This window comes from Camelus dromedarius, chromosome 3 (genome assembly GCF_036321535.1).
Source record: "Camelus dromedarius isolate mCamDro1 chromosome 3, mCamDro1.pat, whole genome shotgun sequence".
In the NCBI taxonomy this organism is placed as follows: domain Eukaryota; kingdom Metazoa; phylum Chordata; class Mammalia; order Artiodactyla; family Camelidae; genus Camelus; species Camelus dromedarius.
In genome coordinates this window covers 24,080,442-24,101,228 of record NC_087438.1, presented here as the reverse complement: position 1 = coordinate 24,101,228, position 20,787 = coordinate 24,080,442, and the positions used below count along the sequence as shown (strand labels likewise).

At 40.8% G+C, this 20,787-nt stretch overlaps 1 protein-coding gene across 5 annotated transcripts in view; it reads right to left on the bottom strand.

The window, feature by feature from the left end:
* The window catches only part of RAI14 (retinoic acid induced 14), a 139,654-nt gene that overhangs the window by 2,213 nt on the left and 116,654 nt on the right, over positions 1-20,787 (bottom strand). For 4 of the 5 annotated variants that reach the window (XM_031443789.2, XM_031443788.2, XM_064479937.1 and 1 more), the window contains 12 exons: positions 18,127-18,184; positions 17,346-17,416; positions 15,666-15,772; positions 14,864-15,042; positions 14,592-14,620; positions 13,324-13,410; positions 12,316-12,402; positions 9,841-9,895; positions 7,230-7,348; positions 5,034-6,557; positions 3,688-3,837; positions 700-765 (listed from right to left, as the gene is read on the bottom strand). In XM_031443789.2, coding sequence (XP_031299649.1) covers positions 700-765; positions 3,688-3,837; positions 5,034-6,557; positions 7,230-7,348; positions 9,841-9,895; positions 12,316-12,402; positions 13,324-13,410; positions 14,592-14,620; positions 14,864-15,042; positions 15,666-15,772; positions 17,346-17,416; positions 18,127-18,184 — 2,532 coding nt within the window. The remainder of the gene's footprint in view (positions 1-699; positions 766-3,687; positions 3,838-5,033; positions 6,558-7,229; positions 7,349-9,840; positions 9,896-12,315; positions 12,403-13,323; positions 13,411-14,591; positions 14,621-14,863; positions 15,043-15,665; positions 15,773-17,345; positions 17,417-18,126; positions 18,185-20,787) is intronic. The other variant, XM_031443805.2, reaches the window with a different exon arrangement.

Below are 20,787 nucleotides of genomic sequence, written 5' to 3'. Positions count from 1 at the left end.
CATGAAGCAGTGCATTTTGCAGGGATTTTATTCATCCTTTTTGAGGGAAGAGATGTCCTTTTTTTGCATTAAAAATTCATATAGAGTGGGAAGAGTGTAGCTCAGTGGTAGAGCACATGCTTAGCATGTGAAAGGTCCTGGGTTCAATCCTCAGTACCTCCATTAAAAATAAAATATAAATAAAAATAAACCTAATTGCCTCTCCCCCCAAAAATCATATAAACCCAATATATTTTTAATGTCTTCTAGCCTTTAAACTATCCTTGTCTTAATACTCTTAAAATGAAATAATTATATCCATCAGTGATAATTGATGAAATATTTTTTTCTAAAGGGGAAAATAAAAAAAGCAAAGGGTTTCTAGTTTCTGCAAGTGTGAGCCCAGCCAACCACAGCAGCAACAGTCCCAGGAATGAGACAGCGCCGATGGCTCTGAGAATACCGTGATGCCTGGAAAATAAATCTAGACTCCTCCTCTATTAGGAGGAGGAGGGGGGTGGCGGATGGCAGTCACATCCTCCTTCAGTTCGCAGCAAATGAGGCTGCTCCCGACACAAAATCCAAAGCAAAGCAAAAGGCATTTTTAAGCTTTCCAGTGAGAAGTTGTCTCTTTGAATCCTCATTGGTTCTGCTACCTTAATGAAGGGAGTCTGGGCAACACCTGCTGTGGAATTTCTTCAGGCTCCCCAGGTACCATACCTGCACAGCATACAGAAGGTGCATTCTGTACACCGATATGACTTCCTGGTGTTGTTTCTTGCATTCCTAGAAAGAGACAATCTGACATTGTTCAAGAGTTTAGGAGACCTTGAAAAAACAAAACCAATAAACTCAGAAAGCTGCAGCCAAAAGCGACCAAAGCAATCCCTTCCACCAACCAGTATAGGAAGCCTTTAAAATTGTCGTGGACTCAGTGGGTGTGCCAATTTGGAACGCCTGTCAGTCTTCTTAGGGGGAAAAAAAATCTACCTATTTCATACCTTGGTATGTAAACTCCCAAAGAAAATTCATGTAAAAAGTAGTTATTATACTTCAAAATGTGTTTTAAAACTATATGCACACCTATGTTAAGTGCGGAATTATTCACACAGTCAATAGTGCAGGGAACTATATGAAACTATATGAAATGTAGAACGTTACTGTCTCTGAGTGGTGGGATTATAGGCCATTTTTCTTTATAGTAGCTTTTCCAGAGTTTTCTGTATCTTCCAGCTTTTCTACTGTGACCAAATATTTATTAATTTAACATTCAAAATGTACTCTTTTACAGAGTTATTGATGACCTAGTGTTGTGTAATCCCTGGGGAATTCAATTATTTAGCTGTCTGTGTACCAAGGAGGTGAACAGGGTGACGGCACCAGTCTCAAACAGTTCCTCAGTACAGCTGTTAATGCTGGGATTTCTCCTTGTTGAGCTGTTAGTCCAGTTCCTCTCAGTGACTATTTCAAGGATCTCGGCTCTTAAACTCTTCTAAAAAGAGGCCTTGCTTCCTACTTCATGGTGCAAATTGAGACTCATACGGACCGCTTAAAAAATTGATAAAAGTTCAGCAATACTCATTCACACCTCCTTCCCATCAGTGTCAGAACATGAAGTGTCTGCCCCATTCTAGGACAGCCTTTGGAACCTCTGTCTTTGAAGTTCACGCCATTAGAAGGTACGCTTGGCGGCTCTCAATCTGTGCTTGAGTTTCCTCCACCCTTTTGGTGACCTCCACTCCATCATTTATAACTGTATCTCCTGATCACTGTCTTCTCTGCCATGCCCGCTTCTGTCATCACTTGGTTGATTCCACTCTCCACGTGGATGAGTCACTGACCAACCTGGCCTCAGTCCTTCAACCTCAGCTTCTTGACTTATTCCTCCTCCTTCCAGCCACTCGCTCTTACTGTCATAGCTCTGCCTCGGTCATCACCTCTGAAATCTCATCTGAAAGCAGCCCACTCCCTCACCACCACCTCCTACCTTTCCAGTAAACAGACTTGAGGCTTCCCCTGCCTCCTTCTATGACCCGTCAGCCCCACCAGATACCCCAGCTCCATAGTCACTTCTCCAGCAGTCAGCCCACTGCAATCCACAACCCACCCCACACTCCACTGGAACTGTGCTCACCAAGGATAGCAGGGGCCATCAAAATGCCACATCTCAGTCCTTGCTGCCTCCTGCTTATCTCTTAGAGATTCAGCACAACCATCGCCTCCTGCAGGAAGCCCTCTGAGACTCACCCAGACTGGGTAAGCACATTGCCTCTCTACGCCCACAGCATGATGGGCATCTATCAGTGGACGCTTACTACACTGGGTCCATGGTAAGCCTTTCTACTGAGTGTAAATTATGTGAGAACAGGGACTGTGTCTCATTCATTTTTGCATCACCAGCACCTTGTACATCACTGATGCACAGGAGCTCATTAAACGCATGTTGAATAACTGTCAGAATGACTGTATAAACCATTAGTACTTTATCTCCAAGTCTGAAACGACCTGAAAAACAGTCAAGAACATCTTCTCCTTCCTTGATTATTCCTCCACTGCTACAGCTGGGAACACACAAAAAGCTGGCTTTGTACTTTGCAGCCAGCTGGAGGAAGGACTGTAGAAACCTGAATTCACCAGTGTCGAATCTGCATGGAAGAAACCACAAAGTCCAGGTCCTGTTTATAAATGGAAGCTAGACACAGTCCAGGACAGACTGACCCTTGACTTCACGTGGAAAATGTAACACACCTTTGTCAACTAAAACCTTAACAGATATTGTGGTGGCCAAAAATGGCCCTCCGAAGATGCCCACATCTGAATCCTTAGAACCTGGGAATGTTATCTCTAAGGCAAAGAGGACCTTCCAGATTAAGTTAAGGATCTTGAGCAGGAAAGAAAGATTATCCTGATTATCTGGGTAGACCTTAAATATAAACACCAGGGTCCTAGAAGAGGGAGGCAAGAAGGTCAAAGGTGGGAGGAGATGGGAGGACAGGACCAGAGGCTGGAGTGACGTGCTTTGGAGACGGAGGAAGGGGTCACAAGCCAAGGAATTCAGGTGGTCTCTAAAAACTAGAAAAGGCAAGGAGATGGATTCTTCCCTAGACCCTTGAGAAGGAAGCAGCCCTGCTGACACCTCGACTTTAGTCTTATGAAACTGATTTCTTCAGACTTATGATCTCCTGAACTGTAGATAATAAATTCGTGTTGCTTAAAACCAAGTTTGTGGTGCTGTATTACGAAAGCCGTTGGAAACGCATACAGACAGACATGCAATATGGCTTTTCTGGGTGAAATCACGAGAGGGGCCAAGGAACAGCTTCCAACGTGTAGATACACAACTCCCAGAGACCCTGGCCCCTAATAAGAGGCAGCTCTTGCCACAGTCAGAGACAGTGACCACCACTGCAGACGAATGGAGGAAGGGTAAAAAGTGGATGAGCAAACAAGAACAAAGGCTTCCGCCCACTGTCCTGTGGACTCCTCCCTTCCCAGCGCTACGTCTAACCCATCTCCTTGCAGGTAGTGACCGGGAATTCCACCAGCTCCCTCTCTGGGCTTCACCCAAGATGTCTTTAGTCAAGCGCTCGCTGAGGTACCCCCAGGCTGGGCGGCTTTTTGCTCACGCCAACCTGCCCCAGCGGCAGGGCTGGGGCGCGAGCTGCCCGGCCCCCACCCCAGCCGGGCGGCGGGAACTCGCCCACTCACAGCCAGCTGGTTCTGCAGCTGTTTGACCTGCTGCTGCAGCGCGTCCAGCTGCTGGCTCTGCCGCTTGGACGAGCTGGCGGAGTAGGAGAGCTGCGAGAGGCTGTTCAGGGCCTCCTTCAACTTGGTGACTTCCTTTGACATCTCGTTTATCTAGTGAGAAAGGAAACGTCTATCAATAGGTTGGAACGTCCCTGAAGAAGCAGAACTCCCAGCCATCTCTCAACCTGGAAGGCAGCCTCTGCTGGCCTCCAGGACTCGAGACTTTGAAGCAATCCCTTGTTTATTTTAAAAAGAAAACCCATAAAATGAAACAGATAAAAAAAACAGATAAAATCAGGCAAGCGAACAAAGCCCTCTAAGGCCATTACATGCAAACAAGAGCCCCTGAATTATAGACTGTGTTTGGGGGCATGAAGGTAACAAAAGCTGTGACGTTGACTTCCTTCTTTTACCCTTAAAGGGGTACTGTCAAAAAAATAAATCAGAAACAGGATTTTGGGTTTTCTTTGTTTGGAGACAGCCATGCCTTGTTCAATGTTGCTGACATGGGTAACCAGGAGTACATTGGAGGCGCCATGGTATCTCCGACATCTTGCTCTGTAGTGAAGGCAGTACCCTACCCTACCCCTACCCACTCTCGACCCCTGCCCCCTTGGCTTTAGAAGCTCGTTTTGAAACATTCATTGTAATAAAGGAATAAAAGATAAACAGTGCTCTAATGAATGCCATTCAGAACATCTGATCCAGAGGACCAGGGGTACAGAGCAGATCCAGGTACGGGACCATCCTCCCCTCCCTTTCCTTTCCTCCTCCCTCCGTGCCCCACCCCCAACATTTCTCTCTTCCTCTCCCATACACCTTTGAAAATGAGGGCCAGGGAGGGTTTTTATATGGACTCAGGGGAAAGCTTATGGAGTTGAGGAAATCTGTATCAAGTCTGGGAGTGCTGAGGTCTCCACATGACAGACGCATCTGTCTGCATTCCAAAAGAGCTCAAGTTCAAGATGGGTCACAAAGGCTTCTCAGTTGGTGGGCTCACTTCTGATCCCTGACCCTTGGCAGAGCTTCTGTAAAATTACTTTTAAAGGGAAAATGTGTACCACACATGTGAAAATGCTTCAGTATGAGGGAAGTGGTAGAAGATCAGTGTCTTTTTTTTAAAAATAAATGTCCAGCCTTCTATTCTCAATGTGCCCTTGGGGACAGATGGAGTCATGTGTGGAGCCTCTGAGCATTCACAATAGGTTAGAGTTAACAAATGCTAAAAATGTTAATGATAGTAAATAAAAGTTGAAGGCCTTAGGGTTTACTAGCTTGAAATCCATCAGCAACAGAGTCTCACCAACCTTCTTGTCTTTATCCTCCTCCAGTTTCGAAGAGCTCTCGGAGTATCTCTTCATTTCCGCGAGCTCTTCCTGAGCGTGCTGGAATTTTTGCAGGAGTTCATTTACTTCTTGCTCTTTGGATTTCAAGAGAGTCTGAACGTTTTCCTTTTCCCTTTTCATCTGTGAGACCTCACTTCTAATCTGGGCCATCTCTGAATGGGCCTTCTCTTTCTCTTTTACGGAATCCTTTAACTTTGAAGCCAGCACACTCACTTCGCTTTCCAAAGACGACTGGAGCTTCTCATATGCAGACCTGGGCACCATCGCATCGGTCACAGCCGCCTTCTCTGCTAGGAGTTGTTTCTCCAGTTTGGCCACTTCCCCCTCCTTGCTTGCGAGGTGCTCTTTAAGACTGCTCATTTTCTCCTCCATCTCTTTGGCAGTGGTCCGCAGCGTGGTTATCACTTGCAAATGTTCTGAGATGGAGACGGAGTTCTCTTTCTGCGCATCCACCGACTGTTTGAGCTGGGTCAGCTCGCTCAGCACCTTGGCGTACTGCGACTTCATCTCAGACAGCGCCTCTTCTGCCTTTGCTCTGGATATATCCGTCACCTGCATCAGCTTCTCATGCTCTGCCTTGTGGATATATTCAGCTGTCACATCTTCCAGAGATTTCCTCTTGCGGTAGTCCTCCAGCTCGGCCTGGGCTTCTTTGTACAGCTGGGACAGCTCACTCACCTGCTTGTTGAGTTCATCTATCATCCTGTTCATGGCCTCTTTCATGTCCTCAGCTTCGTCACCGGCCTCCTGGGTCATCTGATTCTTGAGGGTATCCTTTAATTTCATGATTTCTTCTTGGGCCTCTTGGTATTTCTCAAACAAAAATGCCTTCTCCTTATTCATGTTCTCAATAACAGAGCAGTACGAGCTTTTCATCTCCTCGTACTCTTCCACGGGTGGCTTAAGAACCGCACTTCTCTCCCTCTCCACAAGCTTTTCCTCTAACGCTCGCACTTTCTCCTTATTTCGTTCACTTTCTTCCAAGGCGTCCTGGAGTTCCCGCCTTAGCACATCCACTTCCTCCTCAGTGACCCTTAGCTCACGGAGATGTGAGTAAGTATCCACGCTTTCCGGCGAGACCAGGCCCAGTTTCATCTGCTTCTGCACCCTCAGGACTTCCTTCATAGCTTCCTCGTACTTGCTCTGCGTTTCTTTAAGTTTCTGGCTGAGGTCGGAGCCGTTCTCTGAAATCTCCGCACTGTTTAAGCACACGGACTCCGTCCTGCTGGCCTGGAGCTGTTTCCTTTCTGCTTCGGAGCTCTCCAGTCTCTTCTGCAAGTCCTGTACAACCTCCTGCAGCTGCTGGATTCTGACATCGCTGTCGATAGGAGATTTACTCAGGGAATGTGTTAGGACAGATGGAGATGATCTGGCGTCTGGGGGAGAGGTCTCACTAGGTTTGCCCGGGGATGGGGCCAAGTCTGTTTGAGTGGAATGGTAAGAGTCAAAGCTCAGGTCTGCTTCTGCCTCCTTGGGTGTTCTGGCCTAGGGGAAAGGCAAGAATGAAATGGCACCAAAAGTGTGGTTAGGTGAGCCAGCAACTGGACTGAGAGAACAATCCACACGTTACATACAGGAGAGCGGACGAATCTCTCTGCATGTGTCCTCCTGCCCCATGAAAAAATATGGTCTGGGACACGGGAGTTGCATTAACGACACTAAGCTTATTCTGTGCTCTATTAGGGCAGATTATGTGAGCCTCTTTAAAAACACAAGATTTGTTTTGGCAGTAAAGCCTCTGACTCAAATTGTTCCTTTGTTTCTCATATTATTGTAGCTGCCAAGAGGGACAATGGGCTTTAGTACAGCAACTCCTTATCAAGTTCTTAAATCTGCTGAATGAACAACTTTACTAAATGAGTGACTAATCATATGTGTGTGTCATATTATACATATATATTACTATGTATATTATATATTTACCAATTTAATTTTTAATTTATATAATTTACCAATTTGCCATTCTACAGAAATAGAGTTAATGAATAACTCAAGAGACAAATGATTTGAATCTATAAAATGCTTAAGGCTGATTATATTTTAAAAAGAAGAAGAAACTAATGTAGATGTTTAAGACAAAATGCCATCTGGCTAACCCTGAAAAACCCAATAGCTTGACTCTACAGATTAGATGGTAGTAGCAACCTATTTACCTACCTGTAATTTATCTTGTAATTCCTTATTGTGTAAGGTAAGAGAAGCAACTTTTGCTTGCAGTAGGGCAAGAAGATCTTGCTGGTCAGCTTCAGAACTTATGTCCAATAAGCTATCGGCACCTTGGTAAGGAGAGGCAATTTAAATTATTTTAATAATTAAGCTGTTATTTCTCTGACCTCTAACAAACTCACTTTCTACCCAATCCAGTTCTTCTTCCTAGTTGGGACTATGAATGAAAGCACCCCCACCCCCATGGCGGGACAGATGACCAGCAATTCTCAAGCACCGGGCTCTCCTTATTGGGGCATCCCAAGCACAATACTAGACGCCTGGATACAAATAAGCTCAACTGAAAACTGACGGACTTGGCCACACATTTTCCGTTCACTTAAATTAAGTGTCATAAAAACCTTGGCCGGTTTTTGTTCCTCCCATGCCTACTATATCCCATCATATGAATCCCTTCAGAAATATCTCTGGAATCTGGTTCACTTCTCACCCCCACCTCCATCACTCTAGTTCAAACTTTATCGCCATACTTGGTAACTCTGCAAACAGCCTTCAAATAAATCTCTCTTTCTCTCCTCTAGTGAAAATGTAGCCTGTACAATGCTGTCAGATTAATCTTCCTAAAATACACTTTGATAGGGTCATTCCTTTGGTTCAAGTGCTTTAATTGCTCTTCCTCCAAAAATAATCTCCAAATTCCTTTATCTGGAGTAAGGTCCCTATGGTCTGGTTCCAATCTACTTTTTTTCCACCCAGGTTTATAACTCATGATGTCTTTCTCTAGAATTCCATTTTCATCAGATTCAAGATTTCCATGACACCCTCTATATTCGCAACACTAGCCTGCTGCTTTAATTCTTCATCCATACAACTGCTCTCATTGCATCTCTGTGGCTAGATAATTCTTAAGCATTCTTCAAGACCCATGTCAAACTCTGCCTCTGCCTTAAAGCACTCGCTGACCACCCTGGCACGAAATAGCCTTTTCTGAATCCCACAGTAAACACTATTGGTAAACCACAATTGTTTGACATTCTACTGATTATCGTGCTACAATAACATCTAAAGCTACGCTACTCAAAGTTCTCACTGAGACAAGACAAGAAACTTGTTCCTGAATGTAATTTAAAGTATTGCTTCCTTCATCCAGAAAGTTTTTCTATGAGAAAAAACAATGTCAGATGGACAAAACAGTGTACTTGACTGGATGACTTTCTGGTGCAAACTCCTTACCTACTGCAGACTGGCAATAGTTCAGAGACCACACTCTGAATAGCACTGAGGCAAATTTTTACTGTTATTTAAAAATTTTTCTCACAGCCATTTAATGCAAAGGTGAAAGCTTTAATCTTAATTTGGAAGGATGCAAAACTGTATTTCTTCATAGAAATGCTTACTTCTAAAGTCTGGTCTGGTCAGCTTGGAATGAACCAGGGGATTGGAAGCACGAGGGCAATTCTAAAGCAATAAAAATGACTTCTAAGACTCAATGGATGGCTTTTAAAGTATCCAATGTAACAACTGTCAGTTATCTCAACATTGTTCCCTGCCAGGAATGTATCTTAATATTTTTAAATTCTGTAAGGTAAGGGCTCCAAACACACATGAAATGCATAACAGACTAAGGACTGAATGCTGGAGCAACAAAGGGGCCTTTGAAATCATCTACTCTACATTTGGAGGGGGTGGAAATGATTAGGTTTATTGTTTTTAATTAAAAAGAAATTTTTAATGGAGGTAGTGGGGATTGAACCCAGGAACTCATGCATGCTAAGCACACACTCTACCACTGAGCTGTACCCTTTCCTACTCTACATCTTAAATTGATTCTGAAGATACTCTACTATATTCTTAGAGGGCAAAGGCAACAGGATGGACTCCCTACAATGAATTAAACCCTGTCTTGGTGAAGAAAACGTGATCATGTGTGATGTCATTGACACTCTTTGCATGTGTCTTTAAAATCCACAGCAGAAAAGTTCTACTGTGGCAGCCACGGAAGGGCTCATTTGGCTCTCCCTCCAGGAAACAGCCTGCTGCTCGGCTGCAAGGAGGGCCACTAATCCATACCCAAGACTGCAGTCTAAGGACCTCATCTCAAAACAATGTTTTAAAATGCATAAAATAGAATGTAGAGGCTACAGTCACTACAGAGCTTACTTTGTAACATGCCAAATAACAGGATCTAGCAGCAGCTCTAATAACTGCCATTATTTCTAGCAGAGATGCTCTAAATGATATTTCAAGAAATCTGTAATAACAGTAAGGGGGTATGAGATCATCTGTGAATCCTCTTGGTGTCAAAACCACTGGTCTGCTAATACCACTGGGGCTAATTGCCTATATTCGTAACTGGAGGAAGTGTTAACGTTTAGTTAGGGACAGATGGAAACAGATATATTTTCACATCCAAGCTCAGGGACCCCTTAATCCAGGTGAAAGTCCCCTGAAGGAGAGAGCGCATCAGCCTATGCAGTACTGGTGGCGTTAGAGGGGAACACCAGGGTTCTACAACCTCCTCTATCCAGGGTAGCCCCGCGTGACCTCTGCTCTCTTAAAGGGACATGAGAGGGAGATAAAAACAGGTGCCCCTTCATCTTACCCGTAGTACTGTCACTTAGTCTGTCTTTGTTCTCCCGTATAGAACTGATCTCAGCCTGTTGGAACACAAAAATGACTTGAAAGAATATTCCCAAATGTAAAGAATCAAGCAAGTTTTCCTCCTTGTATGTACACAGAACAGAGTTGCTGTTATCTTATTAGAAAACCAGAAAATCTCAAAGAAAGAAGATATTTGAAAACATAAGTGACAATTATCTCCTGAGGTATAATTTTTAAATCACTTAGAGGTTCCAGAGGGTATATTTGCAAAATATTTTCCAGAAATTTCTCTTAGTAAGTATAGTACAAGTATCTTTTAAGATTATAATAATTTTACATAATAGCTAATTTAGTGGGCTATATTCTCAACTTGAGATGATAAATGCTACTTTCATAATAAAGGCAAATAGAAGTTTTACCTATCTGGGTAATACACTGATTAAAGTACATGGATTAAAATACTTCTTAGCGTTATCATTTTATAAATGAACTTCTATTAATATATTGTTATTAATATTTCTAAGAGAAATGGTAGTAAATAAGACCTGTCAGGGAAGATAAAGTTAATTTTATAAAGCAACAAAAATTCTTATGGCCATAGATTGACACTCTCCTTAAAGATTTATCTCTCAGCCTGCATCCCTGAATATCTATCTGTTAATATGATGAAAAAAATTCTTATAACTTCAAAGCCAGACTCTCATTCCAAAACAAAATACAGTCACTTGCCAGAAATTACTATGTTTCATCTAGATGGGCCACAAACCATGGTAAGAGAGATAATTTTTCAGCAAAGGAACCTTTGTAAAGGCCCAAATGCTAAAACTAGAGTGCCTCATTTTTGGCAAGTGCTTATCTTTACAAAAGCTGTACTTTCACTTAAAAATATATGCTTATTTTTATTTTTCAACTCTATTAAGGTACAATACGCTACATTCAATGAAAGGTTACAATTTGAAGAGCTTTGACAGATACACACCCACGGTACCACCACTATAATCAAGGTACGAAATATTCCCATTACCTCTTAAAGTTTCCTCATGCCTCACCACAGCCAATCCCTGCCCACCCCATTCCCAGGCAACCACTACTCTTCTTTCAGCATTTTGCAGCATTCTTATAAATGGAATGTCATAAGGGATGAATTTCTTTGAGTCTGGCTTCTTTCATTCAGCATGATGGATTTCAGATTGCTCTATAATGCTGCTTGGACAGCACTTCATTCTTTTTATGGCTGAGTAATATTCCATTATAGACATCTCATTACCTTTATCCATTCACTTATTGGAGGACATTTGGATTGTTTCTAGTTTGGGAATATTTGAATAAAGCTGCTATAAACATTTGTGTATAAAATTTTTTGAGACATATTTTAATTTAATCTTGGGTAAACATCAGTGAATGTAGGGCTAGATCATATGTCAGGTGTGTGTTGAACTTTTAAAGAAACTGTCAGACTGTTTTCCAAAGTAGTTATACCATTTTACATCCTCCCAATGGGGTATGAAAGTTCTAGTTCTTCCACATCACAGCCAACAATTGGTATTTTTAATCTTTTTAAATGTTAGCCATTCTAAATGGTGTCCTTTTAATCTTTTTATGATTTTTTGAAAGAAATAAAAGTCTATTTACACTGTTTCTGAAAAACATAATTTGTGATACTACTCTTTGAAATGCATTACCTCCTTTGAGCCATAACTGTATTAGAAGATACTAGGGTGCTAATTATAAGAGCATAACTTCCTTTCCCTGCCTTGTTTAGGTATTTATTAATAAAATCTCATTAGAGCAAGGGAAATGATAGGTTGATAGAATCTTTTTCAGATTATTGTGCATCCAAGTTAAAAGAAAATTTATTTTTAGTAATTCTTAGATGAGGAAATAAATATACAAATATACAACCACTGAAATTTCACTTTAAAAATTAGAAATTTTATTTTCTTTCCAAGTACAATTTCCTAGTGATTTTTAGGTAAACAGATATTAAATTGAAATAGCCTTCCATTCCTTAAAATACTTTCCAACCACAAACTTAAAGAATCAGATGGAATAAGACCAAAAGGATTTTTTTTTAATTTCTAAAATACATACATATTTTATGGTCAGGAAAAGGTTTAATTAAAAATACACAATTACTTCTCAGTACAACATCAGAGAAAAACCAACATTTCTTTCAATTTGCTTGGTACTACATCAACTCAATTTGGCAAGATGCTTGACTGGTTATTAGGTAAGTTCTTATCCTTGTCCCTTTTTTTAAATGAATAAAATTAAATATTAGTGACTGTAATTTATTCACCCTACTCTTTTAGTATGGAGTCTATGCTAGCAAAAGTAATCAAAGGGTGTTTCATGATGAAAGGGTTGTGAACCAATCACTAAGAAGTATTTTCTGTTTGCCTAGTGTTATCTAACTAAATCAAATCTATTATGTATCTTAAAATTCAACAGTAAGTTAGAAACAGAAAGGAAATACCTTGAACGGTGCTTCAGAAAAAAATACTGATTCTTTTCCCGAAAGAGGTGTTGAAGTTATTGATCTTGGGGAAGACACATCACTCAACTAAAAAAACAAAATGAAACCCATAAATAAAGAATTCTTTTTCAAAGTCTAATATTTTCTGGTGCCAAAGAATTAGCCTATTTAACCCCATGCAAAAAAATCTAACAGTGATTATCCTTAGTTTCAACTAAAATTCAAGGGTAACATATTTTCGGTGTAATTCAGCTACTTCAAATACTTCTTGAAAGTTTGCAGAGTACTATTAACTGAGGAACTTTACTCCTATATTCACTAGAATTAACTTTAAAGATCTATAAAACTTCTATTGCAGATTGAGAGTATTATTAATGAATATGCTAACATATTTATTAACATTGCTTACTGGATGAGATATTCCTCTCAAATATTTGATATGGATTATCCTTTTTAAGGCCTATCATTCTTTTAATAGCAAACCCTGGCTTATTTTTATTTTCCATTTCACGTCTGTTTAGTAATCACTATAAGCTCAGAAATGAAAGCTGCTTTTAACGTTGGTCAACCTTAAATATAATTAGAAAGGCAAATATACTTTAACAATGTTTAATAAACCAACTAAAATTCATTTTCAACTCATGCCTCACCAGCTATGCATTCTATCCCCGCTTTGGTGTAGAGCTGTTAATGTGAGCTCTAAAAATAGACGAGCTTATTGTCTTAAGGAAAAAGTTTCTGTCAGATTATGAGAATTTTCTTTGAGGCTTTTAAAAAAGATACTATTTAATTCTTTAGTTTTGAAATATGTATGAATCAACATTATTTCCATACCATTAATGAAAATTCTTCATACCACTATTTGTAATTTAAATCCACTAAAGAAAATTTTAAATATGCATTTAAGGGTCAATTTTAAAATAGTTCTCTTTGGCCTAAACACAAAATGACAAAATTACAGCTTTGCTGTTATGTGTTTGTTCATTGTTGGTTTGCTTTTATTTTTACCTGGGTAGGACTGATAGGAGGTGGTGGAGCTTTGCGTTTTTTTGGAGTTCCACTTCTCTCTGAGCTTATTTTAGAGACTTGATCATGCTGAAAGTTATCACAGTCCAAAGAATGGAGGTGGGTTAGTTAGGTTAGTAAAGTCTGAGCAAATAGCTTCATCAAACAAATGAGAAAATCCTCAACAGTTCATGCATTTCTTACTTTGTCAAGATCTGAAATCTGCTACCAACATAAAAATAAGTAATATGCATGCTCCAAGTTTTCTTCTAGCAGCCCATGCTTTAATAGCAAGAAAATAAAAAAAAAAACACAAGACAAAACCAGATTAAGTTGGTGTGGAGAACTGGGAAAGTAGAGGATGAGGAGTTGTTTACACAATTTAGAACCCAGAATACATTCACAGTCTAGCTTCCATCTTAATGCAAAGCAGTGGTATCTCCCCAACCTTCATTATTTCCATTCCTTTTCTTAAAGAATACACAATTGGCTTTCCATATCTGCAGGTCCCACATCCACAGATTCAACCACCTGCATATCCCAGAACCAACTATACTACACAATTTTATATAAGGGACTTGAGCATCTGCAGGTTTTGGTTATCCCCTGCAGATATCAAGGAATGAAAAAAGGTAAACTTCATCTCTGAACGTTATGGAGAAATAAGTAACAGAATTAGTACAAAATAAATTAGGTAGTATTTGCTGTTTCTGATAATTTTTTTCAAGAATCTTGGCATATAAATAAATAAAACAGCCAAATATATATCTCATTAATAAATAATAGTGATTATATTTTTAGGGAAAATTCCAAAAATAACAGAGCAAACTTCTCAATTTCTATCTGTGTAACACTAATGACATTTTTAAAAAGCTCTAACTAAAATGAAAGAAAATGCCAAATCTCTTATTTTCATTAAATATCTAACATGAATAGAGTTCTATAATTTCATGTGATATTACAAGCAGTTAAGATACTGTTGTTCATTCTCAGAGTTAAAATCATATCAAATAGTTTCATACCAGTAGGAAATATTAGTACATTTCAGGAAAAGATGAATATATAAGTAGCAAGTTTAAAACTACATGCTTTGGAAATTGGGCAAATCATTATGAAAACATTTACCACCTTAACAGCAAATCATTTACTCCAAAGATATTTTACTCCTTTAGTAGTTTCAACATAAGTCTTTATCACTAATGGACCACTGAACATTTTGAAATTCCCACAAGCAATGATGAAAAAAAATCCCCTTCCCCAAAGATAAATACCTGCTTTGGTTTTGTTGGTGTCTTTAAATCTATAGAGAAAAAAAGGGGGGGGGGGGCAACAACAACACTATAAGAACCATAATGACTCATATCCACTTTGGGGCAGGGGATACAAACACACACACACACAACATACACACTATTTAACACTTCATTTTTCTTCAAGAGTATGTTTAAAAGAATAATAAAATATATTGCACAAATTCCTTTATCCTTTGGGGAAAATGGGGTGGACAACTTTAAAACAACACTGGCTATTTTCTTTCACATACCAGCATCCTGAGAGATTTTTGATAACAGAAGGCTTTGAATTCCTGCATTTTCTGAGAGTTTGGAATAATGTAAGGCATTGTGTCCAAGAGAATCTACAGGGTTTAGGTCTGCACCCTTTTTAATTAAGGCTTCCACGATGTTAGAGCTGCCGATCTCACAAGCCAGCATGAGAGCAGTTCTAAAAAAGGAGACAACAAATTAGTACTAACAAAATGTGAAAACTTTTTGCTAGAAAATCACTTCACTTGTCTTAAAAACAGAGATTAAATGTACTTAAACCTGTACTACACTTAGTCTTCTAGGAAATTTGAAATAAATGCTATCAAAATAAAATTGGATAGTTGTTTTATAAGACTTCAGATCAAGTCAAAACATTAAACAATATTACATCAAAAAACATAGACATAATCTTCTAAACATAATGGAATTTAATACGATTGGCACAAATCTTGTCTTTCAAATCAAGTATTTTAAAGAATCTACACCATGGTTAAAATGATTTTTTACAAAGCAACCCATATGTTTACTTTCATTTTGCATAAAAAGTCAAAGGAAATGGTCTATTCATTGTAGCATCTAATCTCATCACAGACACAGTCAGCAGTGATACTCCCAGAGGTCTGGGGAAAATAATTTTTTAAGTCAAAACAGATTCTTAATTATCCAAAAAGGCAGAAAACAGTAAAGGAAAGAAGTTAAAACCACTTTAGAACCAATGATCCAAAATACAGCTATGGTATTTTGAAAGCTTCTCAGAATGTGGGTATCATTGAAATCACATGATTTCTAATTCTGTGGTACCTTCCGTTCTTGTCCCTGGAATTTACATCTGCTCCGTGATCCAGGAGAAAGCGACAGACCTCACTGTGGCCATTTTGTGCTGCAAGAAGCAGTGGTATAGTCCCATCCTAGGAGACAAACTCAGATTAAGATTTTAACTTCGATGCCAAAGACTAGAATTGCAAAGGTCCTTATTCCATCTACATTTATTCCAGAATTATCCTGCTGGTATTATATTTGACCCACCAGGACAGTCTGTGCCCCAACAGGGCAACATCACATTCCAGCACAATCTTCTCATGGAATTTCACTGACAGTCAGCTTTTCCTTAGGAGCCAGCCTCTTGCGCTGCCTGTCCCCTCAACTATCACTCACTCTGGTGATGATGTGGGAGAGTGGGACACAAAGTATGACAAGGCTCAAGGCAAGTCTACCAGGTTTACCGAGAAATGGTTCTCCACAGTTCTGGAGAAATGAGGATTGTTTCCGCTTGGCGTTTGTAGGTCCCACTGCTCTCTAAGCAGTTCCTTTTGAGTGAACCCCACGTATCCTATATTCTACACCCACTGTCTTCTCAGAAAGCAGACCCTTCCATAATCTTACTAGGCACCAAAACATAACACAAAACTAAGAGTTTGTGTCTGTTACTGACACATGACTAGATAAAGAGACTGATGGAAAGAATGGTTTAATATGTCATAACTGGCAATTCCTTTAGGAAAAAAATTAGCTCCCCAACTCACACAAACTATGTCAGATGAATTGAAAACCCTGACATTACAATATAAAACAAATGAAAAAAAAAATACTGGGAACAACATGTAGGTGACAATTTCCACAATCTTATGATTTTCAAATTATGCCAGCCATAAAGAGAAGCATTCATTCTGCTCTTTCCTTGAACATTCCCCACAAATGGGGTCTACAGTAATTTTAAGGTAGATGTAGTCAAGTAGGCAAAGGAAAAAAATAAGTTAAGAATACGTCCAATTATTTTAACATGGGTTTTTAAAAAAAATACAATGGCTGCTCAAAGATTAAGTATACACTTAAAGTAGAATTTCAGACACATTTCTAAAAAATTATCTTTGTGATGTTATAATACTTTCTGGGTATAAAGTACTGAGATTCAGGGAGTATGAATTCATTTATAGATTCGAAATGGTCACTTCACAACATCCACATCAGGGATAAGGTATACATAAGAAGTCCCATGCTACAGCAGGAAATTGAAGCCTGTAACCAGGAGCAACAGGCATGTCAATTTATTCTCAAAATAGCCCAGCAAGGCTAAAATTGGCTAGAAGTGGTCTTTAAAGTTGAGAAACTCTAGCCCGGAGTACTGAAGGTGATAAATGGGGTACAGAAAGAAAATAACAGAACTTCTACTTAGACTTACTTTTTATTTATAAAAAAAAAATCAAGAAATTAAGCCTTATTAATAATTGGGTTGATGACAGACCACATGTCCATCCCTAGAAACAAGTACAGGAAGTGCATGCTACAAAATGTTTTATTAATGGTTTAAGGACTGATGGGAATAATACTTAAAATCTGTTTTGCATAAGAGGATCCAGGTCAGAAAGCAACAGACTTCTGCCAAATGCCTGGGTCTCTAAGGTCTTAGTGACTCCCAGAAGTAGCCCATGGGGCTCCAGAAACCAGTGTCCATCTCCACCTCTAGGGCCACCTGGTACTTACCAAATCCTTGAGGTTTATGGGGCTTTTGTGCTCGCATAGAACCTGCACAGCTTGAAGGCAGCCTTGGGCCGCTGAGGAAAGACACAGAAACCACAGCGAATCACAAAGCAACTCTCACAACCCGGGGCACCAAACACTTCCAGGAAGGAAAAGTTCACGTTCTGCCCAGTTTGCCCACGTTACTCAGTTGTACTGAAGAGACATGGACTCAGGAAGGCTAAGTAAGCGGTGTTTTAAACTCCTGTTTAATTTCAGTGTCACCCAGACCTGACCTAAAGCCAGTGCCCGCCAGCTGCCTTTAAGCAAATTTGGTTTAGCTTTTTGTAGGACTTAGCTTTGCCACAAACCAACTCTAAAAGAAATTTGTAAGCCTAATCACCCCAGAGTTCCATGTCCACGTGCTGTCACTTGCAACTGTGTAAAGTCAAATGCTGATAAATAAAATTGACTGATGTTCCTTTTGATCCCCAAGTAAAAAAAAAAAGTATCACATGTTACCTGAAATCTACCAATGCTTACCAATCTCTCTTAAACAGGAAACTCACATAAATTAAAATACAATAACCATAACAATTTTTACTAGTTGTTTGGCAGGCGACTGATGACTTCCTTGGTAAAACCTGACACATTTTGCCAACTGAGGAAAAGGGGAATGATGGCTAGGAGGGATGGCAGAAAACAGCACCAGGAATAACGTGGTAAGGCTAATGCCTTAAATGAGGAAGGTGAAAACTCTGCGTTTCTTGTGGCAGAAGAAGACAAATAGGAGAATGAAAATTACCTGCATAATGTAAAGCTGTTTTCCCAGAGCTGTCGACACTTTCCGCTGGGCATTTAGACTGTAAGACAAAAATCCATAAATACATATGATAAAATTCAGTTCTATTCAGTTCCTCCTTTCCCTGCAAGGTACGATGCGACTTACTAGTTAGCATCCTTTCTCTAAGCTCTGTTCCTCCGTCATCTCATCCACACCCACACCTTGAAATTCCATCCAGAAGCTAATGACCTCCCGATGCATATCTTAACAATGACAACGATACCGCTGTGTGGATATTAGCTATGATGTGCCAGACACTGTTCAGGGAGTTGTTTTAAAGGCTCCTAACAACCCTAGCTGGGGACTATGATTACCACCATTTACAGATGAGGAAACTGAAGCTCCAAAAGGTTAGTAATTTGCTAGGGTCACAGTGGCAAAGCCAGGATTCAAAACCAGAAGGGCTGGGCTAGAGCCCACATTCCTATCTATACCTGGACACAGCAGACGGCAGCTCTGAGCCCCAGGCTTGACAATCAGCTGCCTGTTTCACACTTCGGTCCGATGTCCCACAAGCACCTGGAAGGTCGCACAGCCAAACTTCTGGGTTCCCCTCCCCGATTCTTCCCTGTCTATCGTCAGTCTAGTCAGTGAGCCAGCAACCATCACATCATCCTTGATTTCTTGTCCTCTTCCCCGTCGCACATCTAATCTACCACTGTGTCCTGTCAGTTGTCTCCAAAACACACCCCCATCTACCCTCTCCTCTTTCTCCATCACCACCACCTGGTCTCAGCCAGCACTTGCTCACCTGGACAGCCACGACAGCCTCCCAGTGGGTCTCCACAGTTTGCTTTTTCCTTCTTTAATCGATTCTCTGACAGAGTGATCTTTAAACTGGGAAGGTCACTCTTTACTTAAAAGCCCTTCACAGCTCCATGCTATACTTGGATGAATCACAGTCTGCCTGTCAGGGCACACAAGGCTGCACTCTGCCCTTTCCTCTCGCTCTGCCCCAGGCCCACTCGCTGGCTTTCCTCCTCCCTGACTAGTGCCTTTCTTCCCTCAGGCCTTTTGTACCTGCTGTTCTGTCTGCCTGGAACGCTCTCCCCTTGGCTCTTTGCGTCACTGAGTTCTCAGCTTAAATATCACCTCCTCCAGGAAGCCTTCCATGAACATCCACCCCTCGCTCCAATCTCACAGTTCTCTGTTAGTTTCCTTCTTAGTGACGTGCAGTTTGTCACGTGTATTTGTGTCTTTGTTGACCATGTGGCAAACCAGCGGGATGGGGGCTGCTCTGTTCGTGGGTAAATACTCACTGCTTGACACAGTGCACTGTGCCCAAGGAACACTTGCTGGGAGAGAATGGGGGGAATGGTGGGCTATCAGGGGAGGGAGAGAGCTCATTTGAATTTGAAGCATCTCACGAACCTCTTTTGGTGCTCACTGCCTTGAGGAGGGAGAACTTTAAAATGGAGCCACTGGAGGAGGGAAGTCTCCCCAGTGGACGGACAGCATGAGCAAAGTCCCAGAGAGAGGAGTAAACGCAGAGGGTGCAGGGTGAGGGGTGGCAGAAGACGACAGGGGCCCCAACACAGACAATAAACACAGTGAACGCAGAGGATGTGGGATGCTTAGACGAGAAGTGAAGACCTGACCAGAGAGGTGCAGGACCCCAGGAGAGTGGCTCATGAGGAGGACATGAAAACCTCAGGTTTTAACAACTACCCAGAAAGGAGAACGGCCCTCAGACAATCTGCAGAGAACAGGCAGCGTCAGAGGGAAATGTCTGTCTGCCCCATGGCGGTGAGAAGAATGGAGATCAATTTACGACTTACCAGGCTTTGGCCTAATTTTAGAACAGCACAAGGAACTGTTTAAAGGCTTCAAAGATTCCAGGGAAAAACCAATCTATTTGCATAACCAGATATAAAATTACATGAGAGGCTAGAATATCTGCTCCTTGCCCATGAGGATTGCCAACTTGTCAAGTTCATTCTTCCTTAAAGCCAGAGCCAGATGCAAAGTCTGGCTAGCCAAGCCAGGATGGGAATGAAGATTTAAAATATAAAGAAGTTAACAAAAATGAAGGTAAGACCAAGGGTGTGGAAACAGGGCACTTGGGCGAGTCAGTGATTTTCATTTATGTCCAGAGTGCCCTGCACCAGAGGAGGCAGGTAAGAAAAGTTCTATTGTAACTGTCTTTAGAGTGAAGCCTCATAATAAAAATCATCATCATCACCACCACAGATGTTGATCTATTTTTCTTGAATTTCACTTCAAAGATCTGTTAAGGGTAAGCATTCCTGGCATTAGTGGGAGTTTGCATCATGTAATGCAAGACAAGAAGCTGTGTGATCAACAGAGCAGGACAAGTTGAAGAATGTGACCACATTTCTGCATTAGAATTGCACAGCCAAATGAAAGCAAGATGCCGGGTCCCAAACAGTGCTCAGGAAGGCCGAGACAACAGCTCGGTAGAACAGACAGTACTCCAAGCACATATTTTATTGCTCTGTGCTGTTCCTGAAAACAGCCAGCTTGCACTTTGTCTTGCAACAGCTGGAAGTTACTGTACAAACTGCCATTGGGATTTTATTAAATATTCATCTTCAGAGATTTACAGACGTTGTCACCCAAAGTGATCCTTATACACTTCCTGGCAAGGAGATCAAACCAGTG